Source organism: Polistes fuscatus, unplaced genomic scaffold, assembly GCF_010416935.1.
Source record: "Polistes fuscatus isolate 324 unplaced genomic scaffold, CU_Pfus_HIC Scaffold81, whole genome shotgun sequence".
Lineage (NCBI taxonomy): Eukaryota > Metazoa > Arthropoda > Insecta > Hymenoptera > Vespidae > Polistes > Polistes fuscatus.
Genome location: NW_025113164.1, coordinates 58,121 through 83,787, shown reverse-complemented (window position 1 = coordinate 83,787; position 25,667 = coordinate 58,121). Strand labels below are relative to the sequence as shown.

Sequence of the window (25,667 nt, the reverse complement as noted above, 5' to 3'; positions counted from 1 at the left end):
CATATTTGGAAATCTTATGAAGAACTAAGTATGTTGGTTAGTGATTTAAAAGGATTATTCGAAACTAAGTATCAAAAACGAACTCTTAATAAAATAACCGTTGATTTTATTCAAAGTTATTTGATTCATCTACTGTTATATCGACACCCGAACATGGTTTAGATTGTCTCTGGATATATTGAGACAGGAATTATTTCTTTTCAAGACTAAAGAAGGTAATCCTTCACCTGGCGGGCCTGGGTCAAGTATCTACCAGGGCCTTAAGTTCAGACAATATAAAATTTATTAATTAAAAGACAAAATAAATTTTGGGCGTCACAATTAGGTTTTCCATAATAAGTATATTATTAAATTACTTAATCTGTGCAGTCTCGACTAGCAGAAGGAGAATGAGACAAACAAGTGCGGGTGTCATTAGGTGACCCAAAATATTGCAAAATTTCAATGGAAAAGAATCAACAAAGACTTAAAACAAATCAAAAATTAAATCAAGAATATTAAATCAAAATCAGATATATAGAATGCTGTTAGAGAATCTAATATGAAAAACTGACGGTATCACTTCTGACAATAAAAAATTGTACAAGTTAACAAGTTACAGTTAGTAAAGAATTTCGATTAGTCCGAACTATGACGGCTAGCAAAAAGTGCCGATCTTTTTCCCCCTGAAAAACAACGTGACATTGAGGAGCTTCATCTGGGGAATTTCCTGTCACGTTATTTAAATGTCCAACACGAATACGATGTACAGAATTTGTTATAATTAATTTGCATATATCAAATAGAAGCTACATTGTTGTGATGATAATATTCTTTCACAATATTACCAATAATGAAATTCAATAATTACAATAATCTCCTACCAACGCATCGTTGCGTGCTTTCCCGTACTATTTTCCACGCATTCTGGCGTGAGTTAACATTCACAGTGGAAGGAGAAAGGGGGTTCCTGATGTCCATGACGTGGCATAGAAACGGAATGACAAGAATACGGTGGAGATCGAAACTGAAATAAATAAAGTCAATACGTATATATAATTGTGGGGGAACGTAACACCTTCTCGTATTCTAATTAGGAGTCATGCACGATTGAACAATAGTGAAACGAATGACTTCATTTACTCTTAGTACAAAGGAAGTGCTTATTTAGTAATAAAGCATAGTCACTGCAATGAATCGTTTCATATAGGGCATTTAATTTTTTAAAGAACTCATGTTACGCTGTTGTTTGATCATTTTAATGTTTGAAAATTGTGTATAATCTTATTATTTGTTTCACAGTATCGGCTATTGTTAATATTACAACAGTACAATTATTGTACGATATTCGATAAGTTTCACTTATAATTTCAAAAGAGATTGGGAATACTCTTGTGTCCCAACAATGTCCTATAAGTTATTTCCGCTACACACTATGTATGATTTCGAGCCTTTCAAGCCATGTTTGTGGACATGCAGGCTTATCTATTTTCCATTTGTGGCATTGATTTCAGTTTTTTCACAGCTCTTTCGAAGTACGTTTCCTTGCTGACAAAGTCTCTTTTCAAATCTTTTTTTATGCCGTTTAATATGGATAGGTAAAAGAAGCATTCTTATGCTTAACTGCTTTAGAAAAAGTAGAAGTGAAAAGAACAGTACAAATGAGATTTGCAAAACTACGACTATAGTACTACACTACTATACTACTACCGTACTATAACACAAGAGCTTATGGAAAGTAGACAAAAAATATTTTACTAAAATCCAAATTTTGTCCAGTCAATCTCTCATACCTACCATACATTAGATTGACAAATGATCAAAGCTCAGCAGCGATTCCTATAACGTCACATAGGTAGAAAAAGTACAAAATTTAGACCAAATTTAAAAGTATTTTTTGAACGTTGATATTTAGATATTTTATTATTTACTATTACTATTATTAAAATAAAATTATGGCTTATAATTATGACGATTCTAAAGTTATAGCAGACACTTATCAAAGTACTAAAAAAAATCAAATTTTAAAAATATTTTAACAAATCTGAAATATAATGATGTTATTTATTATAGTATTATTTATACGGCAGATATTTTCCTTGGCAATAACATTCTGGTAGACATCGAAACCTTGTCTACAGCCCGAGCATCACTGATTTTAAAAAACACAGAATACGTACTTATTAATTAAACAGAATATCGTTTTTCCGACTATTACAGAATTATTAAATACAATAATACAGACTTACAGAAATACCGAATTAAATTATATTATGAATAACAATGATAATCGTTCTTTCTTCTTGACCTTGGCTCCACTGAACTCTATGAGTCTACGTTTATGGATCTGATATCCGTTCCTTTACATATTTACTTAGGAATGACATTGAAAAGCTTTACAAGCAGCCGCAAAATTGTAAATATTTGAATTTGATAAGATACGTATTCTTTTTCCTCTTTTTCCTCCGTATTCTTTGCATTTCGTATTCTATGCCACCTCTTGTACATAGCAGGAACCCCTTTCTCCCTTCTACCTCTTATAATGTTAAAGCAGCAAAATTCGTGGAAAAATAGGAGCGAGGTAAGACGCACCACGTTACGTTGGTAGGGGGTTATTTTAAATATTGAATGTATTAATTGGTAATATTGTGAAGAAATATTCTCACGATTACAATAAAGTTTCTTATTGTATTGTATGTAAATTAATAATACGAACGTTATTATCATTAATCTTTGGTACAAACTGACGAAGTATCGTTTTTTGCCACAGCTCGCAAGACCGCAAACTTCATTGGCAGAAAAGCAGAAACTCTTACTGATTGATTGAGACGTTCTACCTCATCCTCCGTACTCCACAGACCTTGCCCTATCCGAGTATTACTTGTTGCTCTCGTTAGAAAATTCTCTTCGTGGTAAATGTCCAAAATCCGAAAGCGAAATAAAAACACAAAACAATAAATATTTTGCAAGTAAGTCTCCAGAATTTCGGAAAGAGGGCATAAAGAGGCTTCTTTACAGATTTAAGTAGGTAATAAAGCAGAATAGGTTATATACAACATATTAAATTAACATAAGCAACAAATAACGTCCAATAAAGTCGCATAAAAAAATAAACTGGTGTGTACTTATGTACGCCTGTAGGTAGTTATACTTCTTTAGCGTACCAAAACGAATATAACCTCAATAGTTTAAGATATAACTAAAAAAAAAAATTAAAAAAAAAATAATAATAATAATAATTATTATTATTATCATTATTATTTTTCTTGTTTATTTTTTAATTATTGTTATTATTATATTTTTATTTTTAATATTTTTATTAATTTTGTTTTTAATAGAATACAGTTGATAAAGAAACCTGTTCCTTCTTCCCTGCTTGATGATCGATAATATTCGCTATTGTAAGCCGATTATGTTTCTTTTATTCTTAAATTTGTATTCATTTAATTATTTAATTTTATAAATATATGTAGCGTGACAAGGTAAAAAGAGGGAGGTTTGGAAGTATGAGAAGATAAGCTACTAATTATTATTATTTAATTATTTAACAAAAAGAAGAAAGAAAATATATTTTTAATCGGTCGATATATTATATATATAAGAAAGAATATAAAAAAAAATATCAAAATATAGATATCAGTTTACACTAAATATAAAGGAGATATTTCGAATTACTCAACGCGTCAATGGCCATGGTGCGGTGACAGCACGAGCTCCAGCTCGATCATTTCTGTCAAGCAACGCTGAGCACGATTTATGCTTGGATTAGGTGACCTATTTGAGGAAAAACCGTTGATGTGCCGTTTACGACAAGACTCTCCGCCTAGTTAATAACTAGCTAGTCCCAAACCCAAACAAAGTAGGAGGGCTTTGGGGTGATTCTAGCAACCTACCCTTGGTAAAAAAATAAAAATGCTCTAGGAATTAGTAATAGCGCCTCCGATTGGACGGAAATAACGATGACGGCATGGTGAGCGAAAAGGAATATGCAAAGGAAGAACATAAGAACGCTTAGAATAGGATGCTGGAACGTAACTTCCATAAGAAACAAAGACCAGGAAGTAATAGAGGAAATTAGCATACACAATCTAGACATCTGCGTTCTTTCCGAAACAGAAAAGAAAGGCAAATAAAACCTTTGATATGAAAGATAAATCCTATTCTAAAGCGAGAAAAACAAAAACGAAAGAGATACCTCAGGAGTAGGCCTACCGATACAAGAGAGATACGAAGATACTGTACTAGAGTCTAAATAAATTAGCGACAGGGTACCACAGATAACACTACAGCTCCAGAAGAAAACACCGATACACATAATCAATGTATATGCTTCAGATATCATCAAATCACAAAAAGAGAAAGATAAATTTTATGATCTGCTGCAAGCGCACCTAGAAAAAATCCCTAGACGAGATAAGACTGTAATACTTGGAGATTTCAATTCATGAATCGACAACGAGATAGTAAAAGGGATTAAAAATCATTTCAAAGAGGATAACCTAAATGACAACTGGGATATTCTGATTACCTTCTGCGCAATGAATGAGCTACGTATCAACACATTTTACCCACATAAACCATAGTATAAATTTACCTTCAAAAACACTAGAGGAAAAAATCAACAGTAGACAATAGGATATACACCCCACAAAAATACTGGACGCCAGAGTGCTAATGTCAGCAAATACGGGCAATAACTACAACCTGATACTTGCGAAAATATGGAAAAACACACTTTACACCAAAATAAAACAAATGAGGAAAACAATAGAAAAACTTAACATAGTTCTTTTAAGCGATAAATCAATAAGAGACGTTTAACAAAGACGACTAGAATAAAAAATAGAAAGAAACAAAATTTGAGAAACAGACGACGTAGAAACATCATTGGAAAGAATCAAAACAAACATCAAAATAACTGCAGAAGCCCTAGGAAAAAGAAAATGCAACTTCGGAGGAAAGCGGAGAATTACTCAATGGTTTAAAGAAGAAATAAGGGCCCTAGTTGAAGAAAAAAGGTAGGCCTACCGACAGTACCGTAATAACACAATAACATATGACGATTACTGAAGTACAAGAAACAAGGTAAATGAGTCAATTAGACAAATCAAACGAGACTACTGGGAGAAATTTTCGGCCGACATGGAACACGACCTATACGGAGCACAGAAAAAAGTATGCAAAATGCTACGAAATCGAAAAAAAAGCGTAAACGAATCCGTGCAGACCACCAAAATCACAACAGACCCGTACAACAGAAGCGAGAAAGAAGAAGAGGAGGCACTAAACGATTACACTATCTTATCTGAAGAAATACAAAAAACAATAGACAAACTAAAATACTGTAAAACACCAGGAACTGATGAGATACAAAACAAACTAATAAAATATGGAGGTAGTCCACATACAGAACAACTAAATACCCTATTCAATAAAATAGTAAAACACAAAAATATTCCAACCCAATAGAAGGAGAGTATAATAGTTCCCATATTAAAAAAAGTAACAAAGACAGAACCGAAGAACAACAGCGGAATCAGTCTCTTAAGTGCAGTAAAGAAGGTGATAACGAAAATCTTTGCAAAGGTAATAGAGGGGACAGAAACAAGCGAAAAGCAGCAAGATTTTAGACAAAACAGATCGACGGTTAATGTAATATTCATACTACGACAAATAGCTGAAAAAGCGATAGAATTTTACAAAACAATATACATGTGCTTCGTTGATCTCCAAATAGCGTTTGACAATGTGAAGCTTAGGAACCTACTACAGATTCTGAGAGCCTAGGAGTAAATAGCAACATAAGACAGGTAAAAAAAGAACTTACCACCAAAATACAACAATAATAAGAACGGGTAGTTTGGAAGCAAAGAAGATCCTAATAACGAGTGGAATTAAACATGAAAACAGTCTAAGCCTGATCCTTTTTTAACCTGAAAATGGACGACGTAATAAAGGAGGATAAAACAGCTGGAGAAGGAGTAAAGTTAGGAAAAGATAAAATAAAAATAATATGTTACGCCGACGATGCAATTATCATGTCAGAAGACGAGGACAACCTACAAAGAATACTGTACAAACTTAGGCAGGCAAACTTAACATGATTATTTCGACGCTAAAGACTGAATCACTTATCAACTCCAAGGAGCCTAGATGATGCAAGTTAGCTGTATATAACAAAAACGTAAACCAAGTTATGCGATTTAAATATCCAGGAGCAATTATTACAAGCAAAAGAAACCTAGAGAAAGAGGTAAGAGATCAAGCAACAAAAGCCTCCTTAATCTCCTAATACCTTAGGGATATTATATGGAGAAAGAAGTATATGAGCATTAAAAGCAAGGTACGTATATACAAGACTTGTCTCGAACCGATAATAATATATGCGACAGAGACAAGGGCAGAGTCTACGATATCAAAACGTATCCTAAGAATTACAGAAATGAAGACGCTACGAGCCGTAACAAGGAACTCACTAAAAGACAGAAGAAGAAACAAAGAGATAAGGAAAGAAGGTGAGACCCACGACATGGTAAGGTTGATACGAGAGAGAAGAAGTGAGTAGCAAGACCATGTAAATAGGATGGACAACAGTAGGTTACCAAAAGTTGAAAAAACAGGAAAAATAGGGAAAACAAGACAACCTGAAATTCCTCAAAAAAGGTGTCATGAAAGCTGGACATCATCATCACAAGATCAACAAACGCCCTACAAAGAGAACTATATAGCAAGCATATAAAAGGACGAAGTCCTAATAATAAGAATAAGAAAAAATATAATCTCTTGCAGCTTTTTGAACAGTATTAGTATGCATTTAAATTTCTATTTCAGTTTTCGAGATTTCTAAAACTAGTGAAGGGAAGAGTAATGCCTATTACTATCGTTATAAAAATGTATCTAAAAGAAAGTATCCATTTAAAAAGACGCGGAATATTGTAAGGCGTATAGGCAGCGAAAAAAATGTCTTGCTACACTGAAGAATTATATCTTCTTACGTGCATAAATAAGAGGATACACTAGTTTTTTTTTCTAATAATTTGGAGCAACAATTTTAGTCCTAAATAAAAAATTTTTCTTAAATAGATGCCATTTTGTCAAAAATCAAAATTTTTATTATTCTTTTTTTTAATACCTGCATTATACTATTCTTTAGAAGAATCCACTATATTTTTTTACTTCAGATAATTGAAATCGCCAAAATGAAGATCACTGCCAAGTACCTATTTTTAGAGGTCGTTCGGGGCATCATCTACAAGAGCGGTGCACATTAATACTTTTACATAATCGACACGCTATTGTATTCTTAAAAGTAGGCTCTATTTTAATTACTATCACTTGTAATTAATAAATAAAAACTGTTTCTATAAAAAATTCATAACAGGACGTCTTTTTTGAGCCTCGCAACTGCGTATAACCCTTAATTATTCATACAGCAATACCTAATCGTACAGAAAGATTCCATTTCAAGTGAAAAGCGAAAGTAATAACGACTTCTTAATCGAAACTCGTAAGTAAAGATTTTTAATTTTTATTTGTCGAGAAAAAATGATAAATTTTCCAATTTTAAAATTTTAAACTTACACTACTGTAAAAAACGGTTTTTTCTGTTTTCGGTAGAACTTATTTGTTGTTTTTATGTATTTTATAAAAGAGCTTACATGAAAAATAGATAAATTTACCAAGGATTTAGACAATAATAATCCAGTTTTTATAGCGTCATAACTCGTCTCCGAATTTATGTCTAACAAATATGTTCGATACCCATTGAGTACGGTTTCTACATGGTAGTGCATTCTGCAATAATAAATTGTTCACATTATTTATATAAAATACGGATTACCAACCGTGTATTGTTCTTGCACGTGTGCTTTTTTACGAAATAATTTTATTCTCTCTTTCCCTCTCTCTTTAAGTAATCCTAACTAACACGCCGGCGCATGCAGAGTATGGCAAATTGGAACGAAAGAAATTATATTTTCTTTACATACATATAGTAAATACATTAGAGAGAGAGAAAGCATAATATTAAAAAACGAAAAAATATATAAATTTATTTTATACCAATACATGTATATAATATAATATAATCGTAAGACATGCTGTGACAACATTAAATCTTTGTTATCTGTTTCACAAAAAAGTTGTATAAATTATGATAAGAATAACGTAACTATTACTCTCTTCATATGCATATAAATTTTTTGAATACCAAAATTTGTAACGACTTATAATTTTAAAATCATTTTCAAAATAGCCAGTTTCTTGAAGAAGATCAAGTGACTTTAAGAATGTAGAATACTTTCGCCTATCTAATGTATACGTTAATGCTTCTTAGATTTTGCTAGGTTACGACGGCAGTGAATTAGCATTAAATGTTAACACGTGATCACTGTTAGAAAGGGTAGAGTGAGACCTCCCTTCCTCTACTTCCAGCCAGAAAGAATCTTTCGTAAGACTCTTACAGGTGGAGAACTATGAAGTTATTCTAGAATACTCTAAGAATATAAGTAATAAAACACTTTTTTAAGGTTAACTGAGGTATGTATTTTTATTTATTAGTTTTGTATGGGTTATCGAGATATATATTATTATTTACTAGTTTTAATTTGTTTTATTTCTTCTCTATAGTGATCATCAATTAAGGTTTAAAATGAATAAACTGGATTACATGTTGTACGATTTTTTTTATTACTTAACTATAGGATTACAATTTGCTGATTTTAATCAAAGTATACCGATGAATTACAAATCATTACCTTTATCCTGATTTTATAACAAACAATAATAAGTAGTATATCTTAAAATTTAGTTAAAATACTTTACTGTGAAAAAAGAATGTTTTATATAATTGTTTATTTTAATTTATGGCTTTTTGCTTCTCTTTTTATATTTTCCTATATTTCAAACATAGACTACTTTCTTAAATAGTTTTAGCAAAGTATGCAGCTCTACATTTTTTATTCTAATCAACGACCGTAACACATCTAAGAAAAAAAATCCTTTCCAGCATCAAGTCTATGTATATAGATTTCATTTTTCAATAATTAACGATATAAAAATTTCTTTTAACTAATATCTTCTTCGTATAGATCTCAATGAAATTATGCGAATATAATTTTACCACAGTTACTAGGAATAGGCAAGATATGAATCTGTTAAAAGGTAAAAATAATACAAGGTCTGTTCAAAAAATATCGCGAAATTTGTGTTTTTTCAAAAATTATTTATTTCTTCATGAATATTGTGTTCTCTTTAAAGTTATCTGTATTAGATATTATACACTTGTGCTTACGTTTTTTCCAATCCTCGAAGTACTTCAAAAAATCAGTTTTATTGATCCTTGACGTCCTTTCATGGGCCTTTTAACTTTTGGAAAGAAGAAAAAGTCACAGGAGACAAAATCTGGAGAATATGGTGGCTGCAGCATCATTATTATATTGTTTTTGGCAAAAAATTCTCGCACAAGCTACGATTTGTGAGCAGGAGCGTTATCATGATGCAAAAGCTTCTGTTGGGATGATTAAGCTTTGGTTTCCATGTAATGACCATAAACCCATGATTCGTCACCAGCTTTGACCATCAGAATCAAATTTTGGTCGTCGCAAGCAGAGTTATACATTTCCTTATCAGTTGTAATGCGATGCTGTTTTTGGTCGGAACTGAGCAAGTTTTGTACGAATTTCATGGTGACCAGTCTCATGCCCAAATTATTTATAAAAATTTAATAGCACGAGGCAATCGATAAATTTGGGTTCTACGCCACTTCTCTAACGATTATTCGACTATTGGCTAATTCTATTTTCTTTACTTCTTTCAGCAATTTCTTTTAACAACAATAAAACAATTAACGTTAGGCGTTCACATTTACCTCTAACTTGTGCTTCTTTAACGAAAAATTACAAATCATAAGAAAGAACATATCCCGAAATTGTTTATAAATACGATTGAAGAAATCAATTGACTTTAGTTTATGTCACTTTGTCACGCATAACATGTATTGATGGCTTATATATTACAACAAACGACAATGAGAGTACTTTTTATCACGGCTGAAGACCATCAACTGCAGTAATTAATATAATGCAGTAATTACAATTATAGAGTAAAGGCACCAAATATTTTATGAACTAAAGAAAAGGCTTGACAATGAATTCATTAAATCCCCAAAGTCTACGAGCTCACTTCGGTGATATTATTAATTTCATTTTTGAAGAGTCTAATATTTTAAATTTAAGTGAAACTTAGTTTGATGATACCGAGTATTTAGTATACCAAATTTTAATTGTATAGTTCAATACAAACGACCAAGTGTTCGAGCTGGAGGAGTTGCTATCTATCACAATGCGAATGATACAACTAACTTTCTTACCCCTAATATCAACATGACTGTGAGACAGTCCGATTTTGTTAGTTCTGCAAATTAATCAGTAGATGAATTTCGTATAGCGGGGTGTAAAATGGAAGATAATACAACAATTGTGTTAATAACAATTTATATTTATCAAAATCAAAAAATTGAAGATATTCATTTCTTCAAAAAGGTGCTATTTCCATACATAGCAATTAGAGGGGCATATTCTGTGGGTAAAGGCGAGGATAAGCTACCAATTATTTTAAGTAGAGATTTCAATAATAATTTAAACTCTGAAAATTCTTATGTACTCATCAACTTTTTACGTAAAGATTTAATACTTTTAATAAATAAGGACAGAACAGTTTCTACATTACGACATGGTACTACAAATGATGCTGTTTTTACACAATATTTAGATAAAGGTCTTACTAGACTATTGCTATCATATTTTTGTTACTATAGCCCTCTTGTAACTCACATAGCATTTGAATAACAAACAGATCAAGTAATGGACGTGAATTAATTACATTTCAAACTGTATAAATTGTATATGTATATAGTATTGTAATATTGAAGTTATTTAAATCATTTAAATTATAAACCAGGGTTTTTATTCTTTAAAGTATTTCCTGACGAGCCAATAAAGTATTTTTCCTTGTAGTATTGGCTCAGCTAAGAGTTTTATTTCTTATTTCTTTTTTCTTATTTCTTATTTCTTATTTTAATTAAACCCTTTTCTTTCTCATATATAAAAGAATAAATTAGATTATACTCTTATTGTATAAACCCTTATGAATTGTATTTAATATCTCAATTTTATTTTATCATTTTATCGTCCTATTGACAAATAGTATTATATTGGAATGCAGGATAGTTAGAGTTTTTTTTAAATATTATTTTTGATTTTTTTTTAGAAGTTTTTTTGGAGGTTAATAAAGCTACAATTTTTTTTGTACGATAAATAAGTATATATTGTTACGTGCTTATATAAGTATAGACTAGTTTTTATTTTAATAAAACATCTTGAATAACTATTGCGACTTCGAACTGCTGTCTACAACAGGCAAAGTTTAAAAAATGGTCCTTATAAGGCTATTACATAAATAACGTTCACTTCTCAAAAATAAAAATAGTATTCTAAAAATATTAGGATGGGGAAAAAAAATCCATTATTTTTTTGATGGATGGCTTTAGTGATCGATATCTTGAAAAATATAGATCAAGCAATTTCAGATTTATGCTCGTTGGAAAGCTGACATTTCACACTAAAAATATTCTCTTGCTGATTATTGTTTAATCGATTCAGTTTGAAACTACAGGGTGTAAAAAATTGAAGTCAACGAAGAGAAAATTTGGTAAGTTTTAGTTTTTCTTTGATAAAGGCGAAAATGCATGCCAGGCGACTGGAATTGTAAATGGTATTTATAATCTTGATAGTGTGAAAGCTAATAACGTGAAAAAAGTATAACTTCAAAAAAAAACGATTAAAAAAAAGAAAGAAAATAGGATCCATAAAAATTCGGATTTCTACTATCAACAGCTGGACCGTGTGATACTAGCGATTGACCAGAAACGTTCCAAATAAGCCAACAGGAGAGGTGTTGTGTTCTATTAGGACAACCTCAGACCACACACGTCTATAGTGACTCGTTAGAAACTCTGGGAGCTTTGTTTGGAAGTTTTGATTTATCCACCATATAGTCCAAACTTGGCACTAAGCGATTACCATGTTTTTCTTGTATTGCAAAACTTTCTTAGTGATAAGAAATTGACATTAAGAGAAGATTACAAAAATCGATATCTAGAGTTTTTCGACAATAGAGACCAAGACTTTTATGAGAGGTGCATTTTGAAGCTATCTTTAAAATGACAACAAATTATAGAACAAAGCGGTCCATATTTGACTAAAATTTGACAATCCAAGACATGTTAAATAAAGTCTTGAAGTTCACGTAAACATAATGGATTTCATTTTCCTTAACCTAATATAATGGAAGTGTTAAAAACAAAACGAAGATGTATTTCTTACATTTCCGGTTTCTCATTTAGAATTCTACAGAATGTTTATGAATAATTATTCATTATAATGAATATATTTCGTACATTGCTGGACAGTTTGCCGGTAACATATATAATAGGCAACGAAAAGACAAGTTGGGACGCATTTGCATGGTCTTTATTTTTAAATTTTGACGAGGTTTTTTTGTGTAATGACTAAAACAAAAAACGTCGAGTGATTAAATGATAATTACAAAAATATCTTTGTTAAGAATTGCAACTTTAAAAGTAACATAAAACATAACGAGTATAAATTAATAATTTTTACGATTATAGATAACTATTTTTTTATTCCCTTTAATTATACTTAAGTAAATTATTTAATAAACATTAATAATCAATATTAAATAAAAAAATCTACAAAATAACGAGCTATTCTTACTATTTTTACAATGTAAATGAATTTACATTGAGTAAATATAATGTAGAGCAATAAAAAACATGTAATTTTTTAAATCTCTTCATAAAAACTAATTTCATAATTTCCACGTATCTCTAATCTTGCGTAATGTGAAAACGCGCAATCTTTTTAATTTATTAGATTTTCTTTATACTTGTTGATATTGTAATTTTTCAGAAATCTTTCAGATATACCAGAGGAGCAGCATTATCATCCTAACAAAATTTCAAATTTCTCGAATATCCCGATATGACTAATACTATTAATTAAAACTTTGTTAGCCTTTTTGAGCTATTTACTATTACTGCATCTTATTATACCTAGTTTATAAATTTAGTGAAAATTTAGATTTTTACGATTTAAATTAGCAATTCAAATGTTGCTAAGTATGTTTTATTGTCATTACATTTTAATTTTACATATTTTTATATTTTATTTTATATACCTTTCCCAGAGTTATATGCATAAGCAATGACATTAACTTATGTGTTTTTAAGTAAAACAATTGTCCACTAAATTAGCAATGTAACCGTTTCCGGAATGACAACTAGAAATATGCTACAGTTCAAGGCAATGACGTTTTTCCAAGATCTCATTAATTTGTAAAACGGACGTAAACCATATACTTTTCTATATAAAGTAATTCTCTATATACTTACAGCAAATGTTTTTCATGTAATATAATAATATAATGTAGAAAGAAAGTTTTAAATTTTAATTAATATTCTTTCTAAACTTACAACAGGAACTGTTTCATCAAACATTTTTTGTGTGTAAACATAATTTTGCAGTTTTACCCGCCTAAGAACTCTTAGCAATTATGTAATTTAAATGTATAAATCCTAATGTAAACTCCGCCTGCATGATCGCTGGACGGATCAAGGTCAGCGATCATGTTGCCGGTCCTAAGCCCGAGAAAAGGAGGAAGGTTGTTGGATCAGGTTAGCTCCCTACCCAACGTAAAAAAAAATTTGCGGCTGATAGAAACGACACTCTGTCTATTAGCAGAATGGACAACAAGAATCAGCAGAATTGCACGGGATAAATCACCGATTAGCCGCAGAAGTGCGGGGCGCCCACGAAAACGATTGTGCGACAATTTAAGTGCAATAGGCAGAAAAACGTCGTTACGAAACAGGCAACTTGCCTAAATTAAAGAATGAAGAAGAAGAAGAAGAAATCCTAATGTAGTAGTAGAAACAAGAACATTTAGAAGATTTCTAGAATTTATAAATCTTGATTTTACCACGTTTTTGCGACATACATCTTTTTCTTGTGGTAATCCTCAGATAATTGATGTAAAAATGAAATGGAAACATTATGGAACTAATTATAATAAGATGATTTACCTCCTCGTCGATTTAATTAGCTTTGATATTTGTCCCATTGTTATGTACTAAATAATCAATATAACATACCACGATTTCTGTAGCATCTGTGCAGAGCAGAGTGTGTAGTCGCTTCAAAAATGATGACATTTTTGTTATATTAATTAAATTTATTTTCAGTGAATTTATTTTCAAAAAATTAGGCAATAAAAATAATACCCTATAAATACCAGATTTTTTCTTTCTATTCATAACTTGTTTTTATTGAGGTGTCGTAAGTCACCTTAGTTTAACTTAGTTACATTGGATGACGAAAAAACGAAAAATACCAAACGTAATGGGCAAAGCTTATTGCTACATTTATCGAATACTTTAGTGACTTTGTAATACTCAGCGAAAGAATTGACAAATTCGTTTTCGTTTCTTGTCGATCAAAAGTATAGTCAAATTGGCTCATATAAATAGCTTCTTTTTTTATTTTCACTATACAAAAGGACTAGTTTTTTTTTTATCTGATTAACTAATTAGTGCTATGAATAATTATCTGAATGAAAGTTATTAATATAAATGAGAGATTATTATTATGTCTAAGTGATAATCCCAATTCACAAACGGCTAACGACAAGAGCTACTAACTAAGCAGTTTTGTTGTAATTTACATAAATAATAATGTTTTTAAATAATTTAATAAAAATAATGTTGTTATTTTCAAGACTCTAACAATCCTGGTTTTATGTTCCTTATCTTGTGTTTCAAAAAAATAATATTAAATTCTTAATCACCTTCTCAAAATACTTTCATTTACTAATTTAAAAAAATTAAACTATATTGTCATAATATTACAGCATTTTATAAATATTGTACTACTGTTCGCCGTTTGTATCGATTTTCTCTTTAAGGTAAATAATTTCTATATTCTCTTGAATTTAGATTAACTGAATAAATCATGGTTTTAACAAAGTCATTCTCACGATAACATCGTAATTTCCTATTGTATTGTATGCATATTAAAAATATTAATTCCGCACATCCTACAAATACGAAATAATACATATGTAGATCAAGTGATTATTTAACGAATATTAGCCAGTTGATATAAAACCGCAGTCGAATCAAGTTACATCGAGTAATATCTAGAGAGTTTTTATCGGGAGTACGTTTATAATACTAAGTTTCCTACAATTGTTTTAAATCACTTACAAACATACTCAGTTCTTCAAAAGATTGCAAATTATTAGAAGTATTTTTTGAATATCATAAAATCAGAAAATTGGTATATTCTTTGCGTAAAAAATTTTGAGATAAATAGGTAAATTTTGTACTTTTCAACCTTTTATATCTTTTCTGACTAAAAGTCAAAAAAAGTAAAACTTTAATGTAAATAAGATGAAAGAGCAAATGAAATAGATTATTACATTTATATGCTTTTTATTAAAATAGACTGTAAATTGTTGATTTGTAAATTAATTCAAACTAAATAGTTGAGAAATCTGAAAGAGTAAAAATTATAATCTTAATCATTATCAAATGCGTCTATTTTATTATAAGTTATGACTTATAAATATTTTTTTATCTTGAAAATTTACTTAGAATTTATTTATCAAATTTATTTATCCAAACTTCTTTCTTTGTTTGTATGTAGAAGAATCAAAAAAATGGCGTCACTGAGCGGTAAAACGTATCAAGAGGAACTGTTTTCTATGGTAGAAGAACCGAATTTTGATAATAAACGAAGTGAAATAGCTACATTTTATTCTGGAAAAAAAATGTTCATAACAGGAGGTTTAGGGTTTTTAGGAAGGCTTTTAATGGAAAAGCTTTTGAGGTAACAATGTTTAACATTTGTTTTCATTCTCGATTAAACTTACACATTCATAGCATTATAATCGTATAATATATGATATGTAAGATAAACTTGTAGTTATTTTGAGTAATTTTGAATTATAATGCTCCAAGAGGTTTATATGGTTGGAAATAAAAAATAAACTAGTGGTTTTACTTATGTATGCACTTGTTTTAGGTAATTAAATTGTTTTTGAGAGATATTTTCTTCTAGATAAATTTTTGAAATAATAGTGAAATGATAGTAGGAATTACACTTCTCTGCATTAGTTTAAGAAATATCTTAAACTAAAACAGGAATTTAAATCAATACTGATACTGAACAACAATAGTTTAATAATTATTAATAAAGAAAAGTAATTTTTTTATAAATAACGTATTTTTTATAAAATACAACAAAAATCAAAATTTTAAAACTTTTTTCTTTAATTCTTTCCCAAATTTACTAGGCATTTTGAAAAAACCCTTTACCACGATAACACCCTAAAAGTATACTACTAATATACCAAACTCGTTAAAATCCGTGAGTATCCCAGTGTATGTTCCCCTTGTAAGAACTTTTTGTATAAATCTATTGCTATTTTTATTAGATGTTGTCCAGACATAAAAACGGTTTATTTGCTAATAAGAGCAAAGAAACAGCAAGATCCGAATACTCGATTCAAAGAGTATTTCAATGATGTTGTGAGTAAAGTTACAAACTTTCTACTTTTTATTATTATACTAATGAAACAAATCACCGATATTACGGTGTATATTTAAATTTTTAGATTTTCGACAGATTGAAGAAAGAGCAGAAAGATGTCGAAAAAAAGATTATTCTCATAGAAGGAGACATGAATCAAGTGAATTTAGGTTTGTCGGAGGAAGATCGTAAACGTATTCAAGATACCAATTTGATATTTCATGGTGCAGCATCCGTGCGTTTTATGGATAATATTCGTTTTATAGTTAATACGAATATTAGAGGAACAAGGGATCTCCTCTTGCTTGCCCAGGAGATGAAAAGTTTAGAGGTACTTTTTTCTAATATAATCACGGTCTCTCTATATAATCACGTACTTAAAAATATCATTTCTGAAGAAATTTATTTATTTAGACATTGAATTTAATAAAAAATATGATGTTCTAGTTTTATAATTAATTTTTTCTTTAGGCCTTTGTCTATATATCAACGGCATATTCACATTGCATACATAAAAAAATTGAAGAAAAATTCTACATGCCGCCTATAAAGACAGAAGACATAATCAATTGACAGAGATTTTAAGCGAAGACGTATTAGATTTAATTACACCAAAGTAATAAAAAAAGAAGAATATTGTATTTTCTTAGAGCTAACTTAAGTAGTTTAGCATATTCGCTTATCTTACAGGCTACTTGGTAATTGGCCAAATACTTACGCATATTCGAAGGCAATCTGTGAAGATACTATACGGCAATATTCCAATAAAATTCCATCTTGCATCGTTAGGCCATCAATTGTTGCTTCAACGGAAAAGGAACCAATTGCCGGTTGGATCAATAATGTTTATGGAGTAACAGGAATTGTTTTTGGTAGTGCGAAAGGTGTTTTACGCACGTTAAATTGCAATGATAGGCTTATTTGCGACATAATTCCTGCTGACTATGTTGTCAATAACATTATTGCGGCAGCATGGGACGTTGCACAGAAACGGTCACTTTTTTTCTTTTGTAAATAATCACTAAAATGAATTGTTAGTTTATTTCTTAAAATAACATTTAAAGGCGAATAAAAAAAATCTTTTATTGTAGGTCCATACTAAAGAGTATTAGTCCTTCAAATGGAAAAAATAATGATTTACCAACAGACAAAGAGATTCCGATTTATAATGTTGTTTCCTCTGTTCAAAGACCAATAAATTGGGCTACTTTAGAAAATAATGTAAAAACAAGTGGTATAAAATTTCCTTCGAAACAAATATTATTTTACTACTCGTTACAAATGATACAGAACTATTATGTCTATTTTCTTTTGACAATTTTTTTGCACTGGATACCAGCTATTATAGTGGACTCGTTAGCTTATCTTAGCGGAAGAAAGCCAATGTAATATATGACGATATTTAAATTTACAAGCGATTTATTAATCATCGGTAAAGAAGCACATTATCAAATAATTGTATATTCTTCAGATTGCTTAACATCTTCAGAAAAATAGAAAAGTTTAAACATGTATTGAATTTTTTTACACTTAATGAATGGGAATTCAGGAACGGTAACGTTTTAAAATTATGGGACAAACTATCACTCGTCGATAAACATAACTTCTTCTTCAATGCTGCTGATATTGATTGGCAGAATTATTTTAAAACTTACATTAGGGGAATTCGAGTATATTTAATGAAGGACCCGATGGAGACGTTAGAAGAATCAAGAATTTATTACAGAAAGTAAATGTTTGATAATCTTGCTTTATAAAATATTTTGTTTTCCTATTTATTTAATCATTTTTTGATTTACTCTTTTTTCTAGGTTGAAAATCGCTTATTATACGATGAAATGCATGTTTTATGCCTTGATCCTTTGGATCATCTATTCCTTAATATATTCACTTTTTTGTACTGTATTTTCTCTCTGATAATCTTTGCCAAACAACAAAAAAGTGATCTTCTTATTATTTTCTTTTTAGTTTAAATATATTACTTTTTATCATAGCGTGAGTATATTTCCATGTATCTTAAAAATTTTTTTACAAGTAGTCATTCTGACCTCGTATTCTTGCAATAAAATATATTATGTTGTTAAAATTATCTAGAAGTATGTAGAAGTTAGAATTGTTGTGTCAACTATCTTCTAAGTTTAATTATAATTTGTTGATTATAAGTAAGATAAAACAATTTTCGATACGTATGCATGGAAAAATTTAGTACGTTTAAAATATATACTTAATAAAATGAGAATTGATTGAATAGTACATATACAGATTTAACAAAAAATCTTCACATATCTCGTCCGAAATATTATCGATTCACGAAAATTATAAAGCACGCAAGTTATATTTAATGTTAATATTTTAATTTCAGTGAAATTATTGTAACAACCGATGTATTTCATAGGGATTAGGATATAGAATGTGATTTAGAAATCATCTGTAGGAAACAAAAGAGAGATGTTAAAGAATAATAAATATTTTAATCAACTTTCTAATATCCCCTAAGATTATTTTCATGTACTCTTTCAGCAATTGATCCACGAGGTGTTCGAGTTCCTCGTAGAACCCGTTTTTAATTTCATCTTCTTTGTCGTCGGCGCTTGCAAATTGATTATTACAATCTTGTACTACCAACCCTGCACAACGAGCGGTCCTACTTTATCGTTTACAAATTCAATTTTTCTAACCGTGGATAAGATTTTTCTACTAATCATAAATCCGACGCAAAAACTATGGGTCCCCGACCCTCCATGGTGAAGCATTTAAACCCAGGTGTTAAGCAAGTCTTCCCACGACTATCTAGTTTCTTGCAGTGAGACAACATCTGCTCCGTACTTATCGTTCTCGCCGACCATCGATTGCAACTCCCAGGATCTGTACATACTTCGTACGTTCTACGTACCCACTTTGAGATTTCTTCCGTTCTTGGACTTAACTCAACATGATTTCCCTAGATTAGTCCCAACCCGAAGATCTGAACAGGGGACTAGTTAACCTCTGGAAAATTTTACCCTAGCAGAAACCATAGCGATGCTTGTTTGTTACGAGATAAAGTCGTTTTACAGTGTGAGCTTATCAGACCTACGCCCAACCCCGGACCAGGAGTGCCCTTTCCAATCGGCTGTCCGCGACTGCTTATTCACTTTGTTCGCAGCTAACCTCTATCCCTATCCGAGAAAAATAGGCTATTCATCTATCCGCAACCTAAAGACACACTGTGTCCTGGTGACTAGAACCCACTATCTCTGTGCATTATAACACCTTGTTTTACTGCTCCGAGACTAGCAGCTTTTAGGCTAACACAAAATCTGCAAGAGATTATAGTTTAAAAAGAAATTGTTTAAAAAATAATTTATAAGTAACACTAAGATGCATTCTTTTTTCAATTCTAATGATAGAAAATTAATGCACATGGTTTCTTCCTTGTATAAATAAAAAGAAGACTGTGTCTTCAAAAATCTTTAATGATTTCAATACCATCGGCTTCTTCTTATCGTTGGTAAGAATAATGCGCTCTCTCTACTAGTAAAATGATAGATTATCTCTGAAGATAAAATAAGTTCTCTAATGCTTTGAATAAATATTTTTCAAGACAATCACAATATTTTTTTCTATCAGAAGAAAAATTATTTTTTCTACCTTTTAAAAAATTCATGTCTTGCTTACTCCTTCTTACAGTGGTTTAATTCTATTCGCATAATAATTCACATAGGATCTCTACGAATAAAACATTCGTTAAAAGAAATCTTTATATTGTTAACGCATTGGAAGATAAAATTTATATACATAGATCCGATGCTGGAAAGAAGTCTTTTTCTTACAGCCGCATACTCTTAAATAAAACTATTTAAGAAAGTAGTTTATGTATGAAACATAACAAATATAAATACAGAAGCAGAGTACCAAAAATTTAATGAAAAAATAATATAATAAACATATTTAACTCAGTAAAGTATGTTTCTGAACATAATATTGCTATTTTACTTAATATTGTCTTTTATAATATTAATAAGGGGACCTTACACTTAGTCCGACACGGATTTTAACGAGCTTTGGTATATTAGTAGTATACTTTGAGGTTGTTACCGTGGTAAAGTATTTTGTCCTAACGCTCAACCATTTTTAAGAAAAAAGCTTTTGAAGTTTTGGTTTTTATTGTATACATGTTTATATTATCTTAAATTCGACCGTCTTTCAATCAGCGCGCTAGAGTATCTCGTAGAGTTCTCGCTTTTCGTACCGCTAGTTAGTGGTTCGATCCTTCATAGAGGAAGTTTTTTTTAATAATTTTTTTCTGTCTGTTTTCAAATTATTTTTTCATATTTTTTAATTTTTAAATATATACAGGAAAGAAAAAATTATTTATTATAAAAAAATTAGAAATAATAAATTTTTTCACATCTTGCGAAAATAATAACGGAAAAGTTTATTCTTGAATTACAGTTAATATTTTATTTTTTAACAGGTATATAAAAATAGATAAATCTTCAATATACTAACAAATAACAATCGTATATATTCTAATCATTAACAATTTCATGTATAATTTTTTTATATCTATGTGTTTTAACATTTATTGTACATTTATTATTATTTATACGCAGGTTCCAGAGTGATTGTTCTCGTAAAAGCATTCAAAACAATTAATTTTTTCACATCTCGTGCAATTAATAAAAGATGACCCTTTACATGAACAACGATTTTTTAAAAGAATTGTTGAAAAACAAACTTGATTAACATTTAAAAATATTTCTCTTTCATTTGGTTTTAATAATTTCAAAGCGTACCATGCATATCGAATCATTTTTTGAAAAATTTTTCATGACAATTGATGATTGACTATTGATTGTATCCTGATACAATCTTCACTAAAAGTAAATCTTCATTTATCTATTTTCATATACCTGTTAAAAAATAAAATGTTAATTGTAATTCAAGAATTAAATTTTCCTTTATTATTATCGCAAGATGTGAAAAAATTTATTATTTCTAATTTTTTTGTAATAAATAATTTTTTCTTTCCTGTATATATTTAAAAATTAAAAAATATGAAAAAATAATTTGAAAACAGACAGAAAAAAATTATTAAAAAAAACTTCCTCTATGAAGGATCGAACCACTAACTAGCGGTACGAAAAGCGAGAACTCTACGAGATACGCTAGCGCGCTGATTGAAAGACGGTCGAATTTAAGATAATATAAACATGTATACAATAAAAACCAAAACTTCAAAAGCTTTTTTCTTAAAAATGGTTGAGCGTTAGGACAAAATACTTTACCACGGTAACAACCTCAAAGTATACTACTAATATACCAAAGCTCGTTAAAATCCGTGTCGGACTAAGTGTAAGGTCCCCTTGTAAGATAAAGAGTACTATTGTAATTCATCGGTATTCTTACATTTAAATCAGAAAATATTCATCCTATGGTTAAGGTATACAAAATCGCACAGCATGCTATCCAGTTTATTCATTTTCAACTTTAATTGATGATCACTATAGAGAAGAAATGAAAGGAATTAAAACTAATATATTATATATACCTTAGTTAATCTCAAAAAATACTTTTATTACTAATATTCATGAATCATAAATGATAATGTGATGTGTATATTAAAATATCAGAATATAGATACCTATCAGTCCAAACTTAATTTAAGGGAGAATTATCGATTTACCTTATGCCGTTATTTTGAAATCGATGTGCCCACGCATCGTAAATTCCGACAAACTTCAAGATGTAGATTTAGTGATTAGTGTTCAAGCATCGTAAAAATTCATTTTCATCATCTATTCTCAAACACGTTAAAAGCAGTATAATTTCAAGCACATTTCACGCTTTATAATCCAGGTGCAACTATGTTTATAATGTTTCCTATAAAATTAATATCACATACTCTAATAAAAATTTAAAAAAGTATAAAGTAAATTAAACATACTTTAGAATACCAAAAATAAAAACGGAAACAAAGAAAATCAAGAAAAAAAATTTGCCATGTCCAGGATTTACTTCGACGATATTACGTTAAGGAAACTGCGTTTTAACTCGTCACGCTACTGAAATGTAAATAAATATAAAAATTTTTTTCGAAATCCTACTACTGCGTTCTTGCAAAAGATTTGCTATCTGTATTTCGTTAATGGTGCAATGTATAGTCTTTAAAAACTTTTACATTTGTTCAAAGATCTTAAAAAACTATAGCCAGAAAACCTAAGATTAAACTTTTTAATTTTATTTAATATTTGTTTAATTAAATATGTATAGCATTCGTATAAGCATTTATAGTTGTTAAAAAGGTATAGTAAAACGTGACGAAGTAAATATTAACTGAGAAGAATATCTCTATCTAACTGCATAAGCTATTGTAAAAACTTAAAATCGTTTCTATTGTCGTTTAAATGTTATTCCAATTTAAAATAATTGTTATTTTACATTAGGTCTTATGACGATTCTGCCACATAGCAGAATAAATACATAAGTATTATAAGATCAAAAGCTACAAAGTGTCCTAAATTTTTATTACATTTAACTTCAATTCTTTTAAATTGATTTTGCACAATTATAATAAAATTAAAAGTACAGTAATTAGAGTATAAATTAGGAACAATCAGAAAAAAGGTTATAAATAAATAAATTAAATTGTGTAATAGTCTAATTAATTATGTATTAGCCAGATATGATAACAATTTTTTTGTTTCCTACGTTGATTAAAAATGCCTGGCATTGTGGACAACGGCAAAGAAAAACTCACAATATTGGCAGGTCAAACTTTCCCTATAATATATATATGATATATAGCGTAGGAGAAAAGAGCTTGTATAAAAAAAGAGTCAGATATAGTATCTAGCAAACTGCCAAACTTTAGAGTGTTTTCACGTTTTCACGTTTTCTTTATATATCAAGACGTTGACTACTTAACATTCCTATCATTTATTATTCTTTACGACCGAAAATAAATAATATTTAAATGTCGTGATTCATATTTAAAGATTATTAAAACTTTGATATTCAGAATTAAAAAATGTGTAAATAAAATTTATTATTTTCATAAAGGAAAAGTAGAGGCATATAACCTGTTCAAAATTACACTAGATTTTTCCATATAAGCTATGATTACTAATTCAATTAATGATTATTGGTAGAAATTGCCACTTATTTCTTTAACAGATTGACTGTCGTGTAGATCACCGTAACTTTAACACATCCAATAGTAAAAAATTATAATTTAAGTTAATGTCGATACTGATAAATTTTTAAATAATACTATTGTTTTTATAACAGTAGGAAAAGAATAATGACATAAAATATGCAAAAATAATTTTACCGTTGTAACATCTAACAACGGTATTTCTGTATGTTATTGCTTGATAAGATGCAATCCTCTTCATTAAAAATTTCATTAAATAAATCGCTAACTTAATCCTGAGATCGGGAAAGAAAATATTTTTCGAATTACTTATTATTATAATATTTTTTAATTTACAGCACAAGTAATCAGTTGAAGATATATTGCCAATTTCCTGTAATATTTTAAAGTGTTTTTATAGTTTTTATAGGTTTGAATGTTTGCTCTTTTTTCTGTGCTGCTTTCTCGTTTCGTAAAGTTTTCAATCACAACGTTTCTAAAAATGTTTTCGCTTTGAAAATCGTTGTGAAGAAAATGATATAATTAAATATAAAGTTACTATTAAACGTTCCTTTAATATTTATTTGGAAAGCTCTACTTCCTTTAGCTTTCTTTATTAAGTAATAGGTGTAAACGATCATCAGTGACCAAAATCTTGATGTTAAAACCAAAATTCCGAATCCGTCCTTCTCCGCTCAAAAAAGAGAGCTACAGCTGTCATCGTAGTTACATCGACTCAGCTTTATAAAAAGCAGTTTTAAATATATACTACAAAGATGATCCCATGAAATACGATCTAAAATTTTATTTCTGATCGAATCATATATAGAGATCAAATATAGCATTTTGCTTTTGAGAAACGGCAAATGGTATTCGCTCTCTGGTGACAAGTCAAAGAAGTAACTGATTTTTTCTTATATATGGTACAAGTTAACATTAAAACAAAATAGCTTTAACTAGCAACTAACTTTATGCTGTAAATTTCAAATCGCTTTGCACACGCATAGATATAATTATATTATAAACCTTTTTACTTTTCTATATACAGGTTGTTATCCTTACTCTTTGAAAATCTCATAGGTGTACTGGATATTAATACTGCGTCATTGTTCTTCCTATCTAACTTAATTTCTGTTAAAGTTTCTTCTGCTTACAATACTAACTGCTGGAAATATTTTTTAATATATTGCATTTTCGTGAGATTAATAATTCTTATAATGCTTAGAAACAAATATTTAATTAAACGTAAAATACAAAATTTTACTGGTAATTAAATTCTTTCAAATGTTATAGATTGTTAATTTTCTGTAATATTTTTTTGTTTGTTTTTATATTAACTTCATACAACTTTACAATTTGTCCACAGACATTTGATAAATTGTTATATAAGTGAAAAAAGGTAGCACGTGGACGGTTTTTCCAATGAGATAGTGTCGCTATTGTCGTTTATTTCATTTAGGTTTAGTTTTTACTAGGTCTTCTGAGTGAATTCTTTTCAGATTTCTACGGATATATTGGTTTTAGTAATCTTTGGCTAGCGGGTTTATGTGCGTATCAATTCTTCTTTTGTATCTGCAGGTTGACTTGGTTATCTCTTTTTCTATCGTGGGAATATTTAAATCTTTCCTTATCCCTTCCTTACGGATGTACCATGGAGCATTCACGATTTTGCGTTTGGTTATGGATTGTTGAGCCTTTAGCTTGGCAATGTGGCTATTCGCTGCTATACCCCATAGTTTTAATCCATATGTCCAGATTGGTTTTATTATTGTTTTGTAAATTATCAGTTTGTTTTCCATGCTAAGTTTTGATTTTTTGCCAGTTTGTCAAGCCATTTGTCTCCTTTTTAAACAAATTTCTTCGATTTTGTCATTTATATGCTTTTTCCATGTTAGATTGGAATC

At 29.6% G+C, this 25,667-nt stretch overlaps 1 protein-coding gene and 1 pseudogene across 1 annotated transcript; one reads left to right on the top strand and one right to left on the bottom strand.

The window, feature by feature from the left end:
* Window positions 1-14,977: 14,977 nt before the first annotated feature.
* Window positions 14,978-22,409, top strand: LOC122525244 (fatty acyl-CoA reductase 1-like). The gene is given in 9 exon segments (XM_043647924.1): window positions 14,978-15,018; window positions 15,762-15,944; window positions 16,552-16,645; window positions 16,732-16,977; window positions 17,118-17,211; window positions 17,214-17,262; window positions 17,337-17,639; window positions 17,738-17,880; window positions 22,297-22,409. Coding segments are annotated over 8 exon segments (1,212 nt in total). The 5' UTR covers window positions 14,978-15,018; window positions 15,762-15,774.
* Window positions 22,410-24,356: 1,947 nt separating this feature from the next.
* LOC122525247 lies at window positions 24,357-24,562 on the bottom strand (annotated as a pseudogene).
* Between the last annotated feature and the right edge of the window lie 1,105 nt (window positions 24,563-25,667).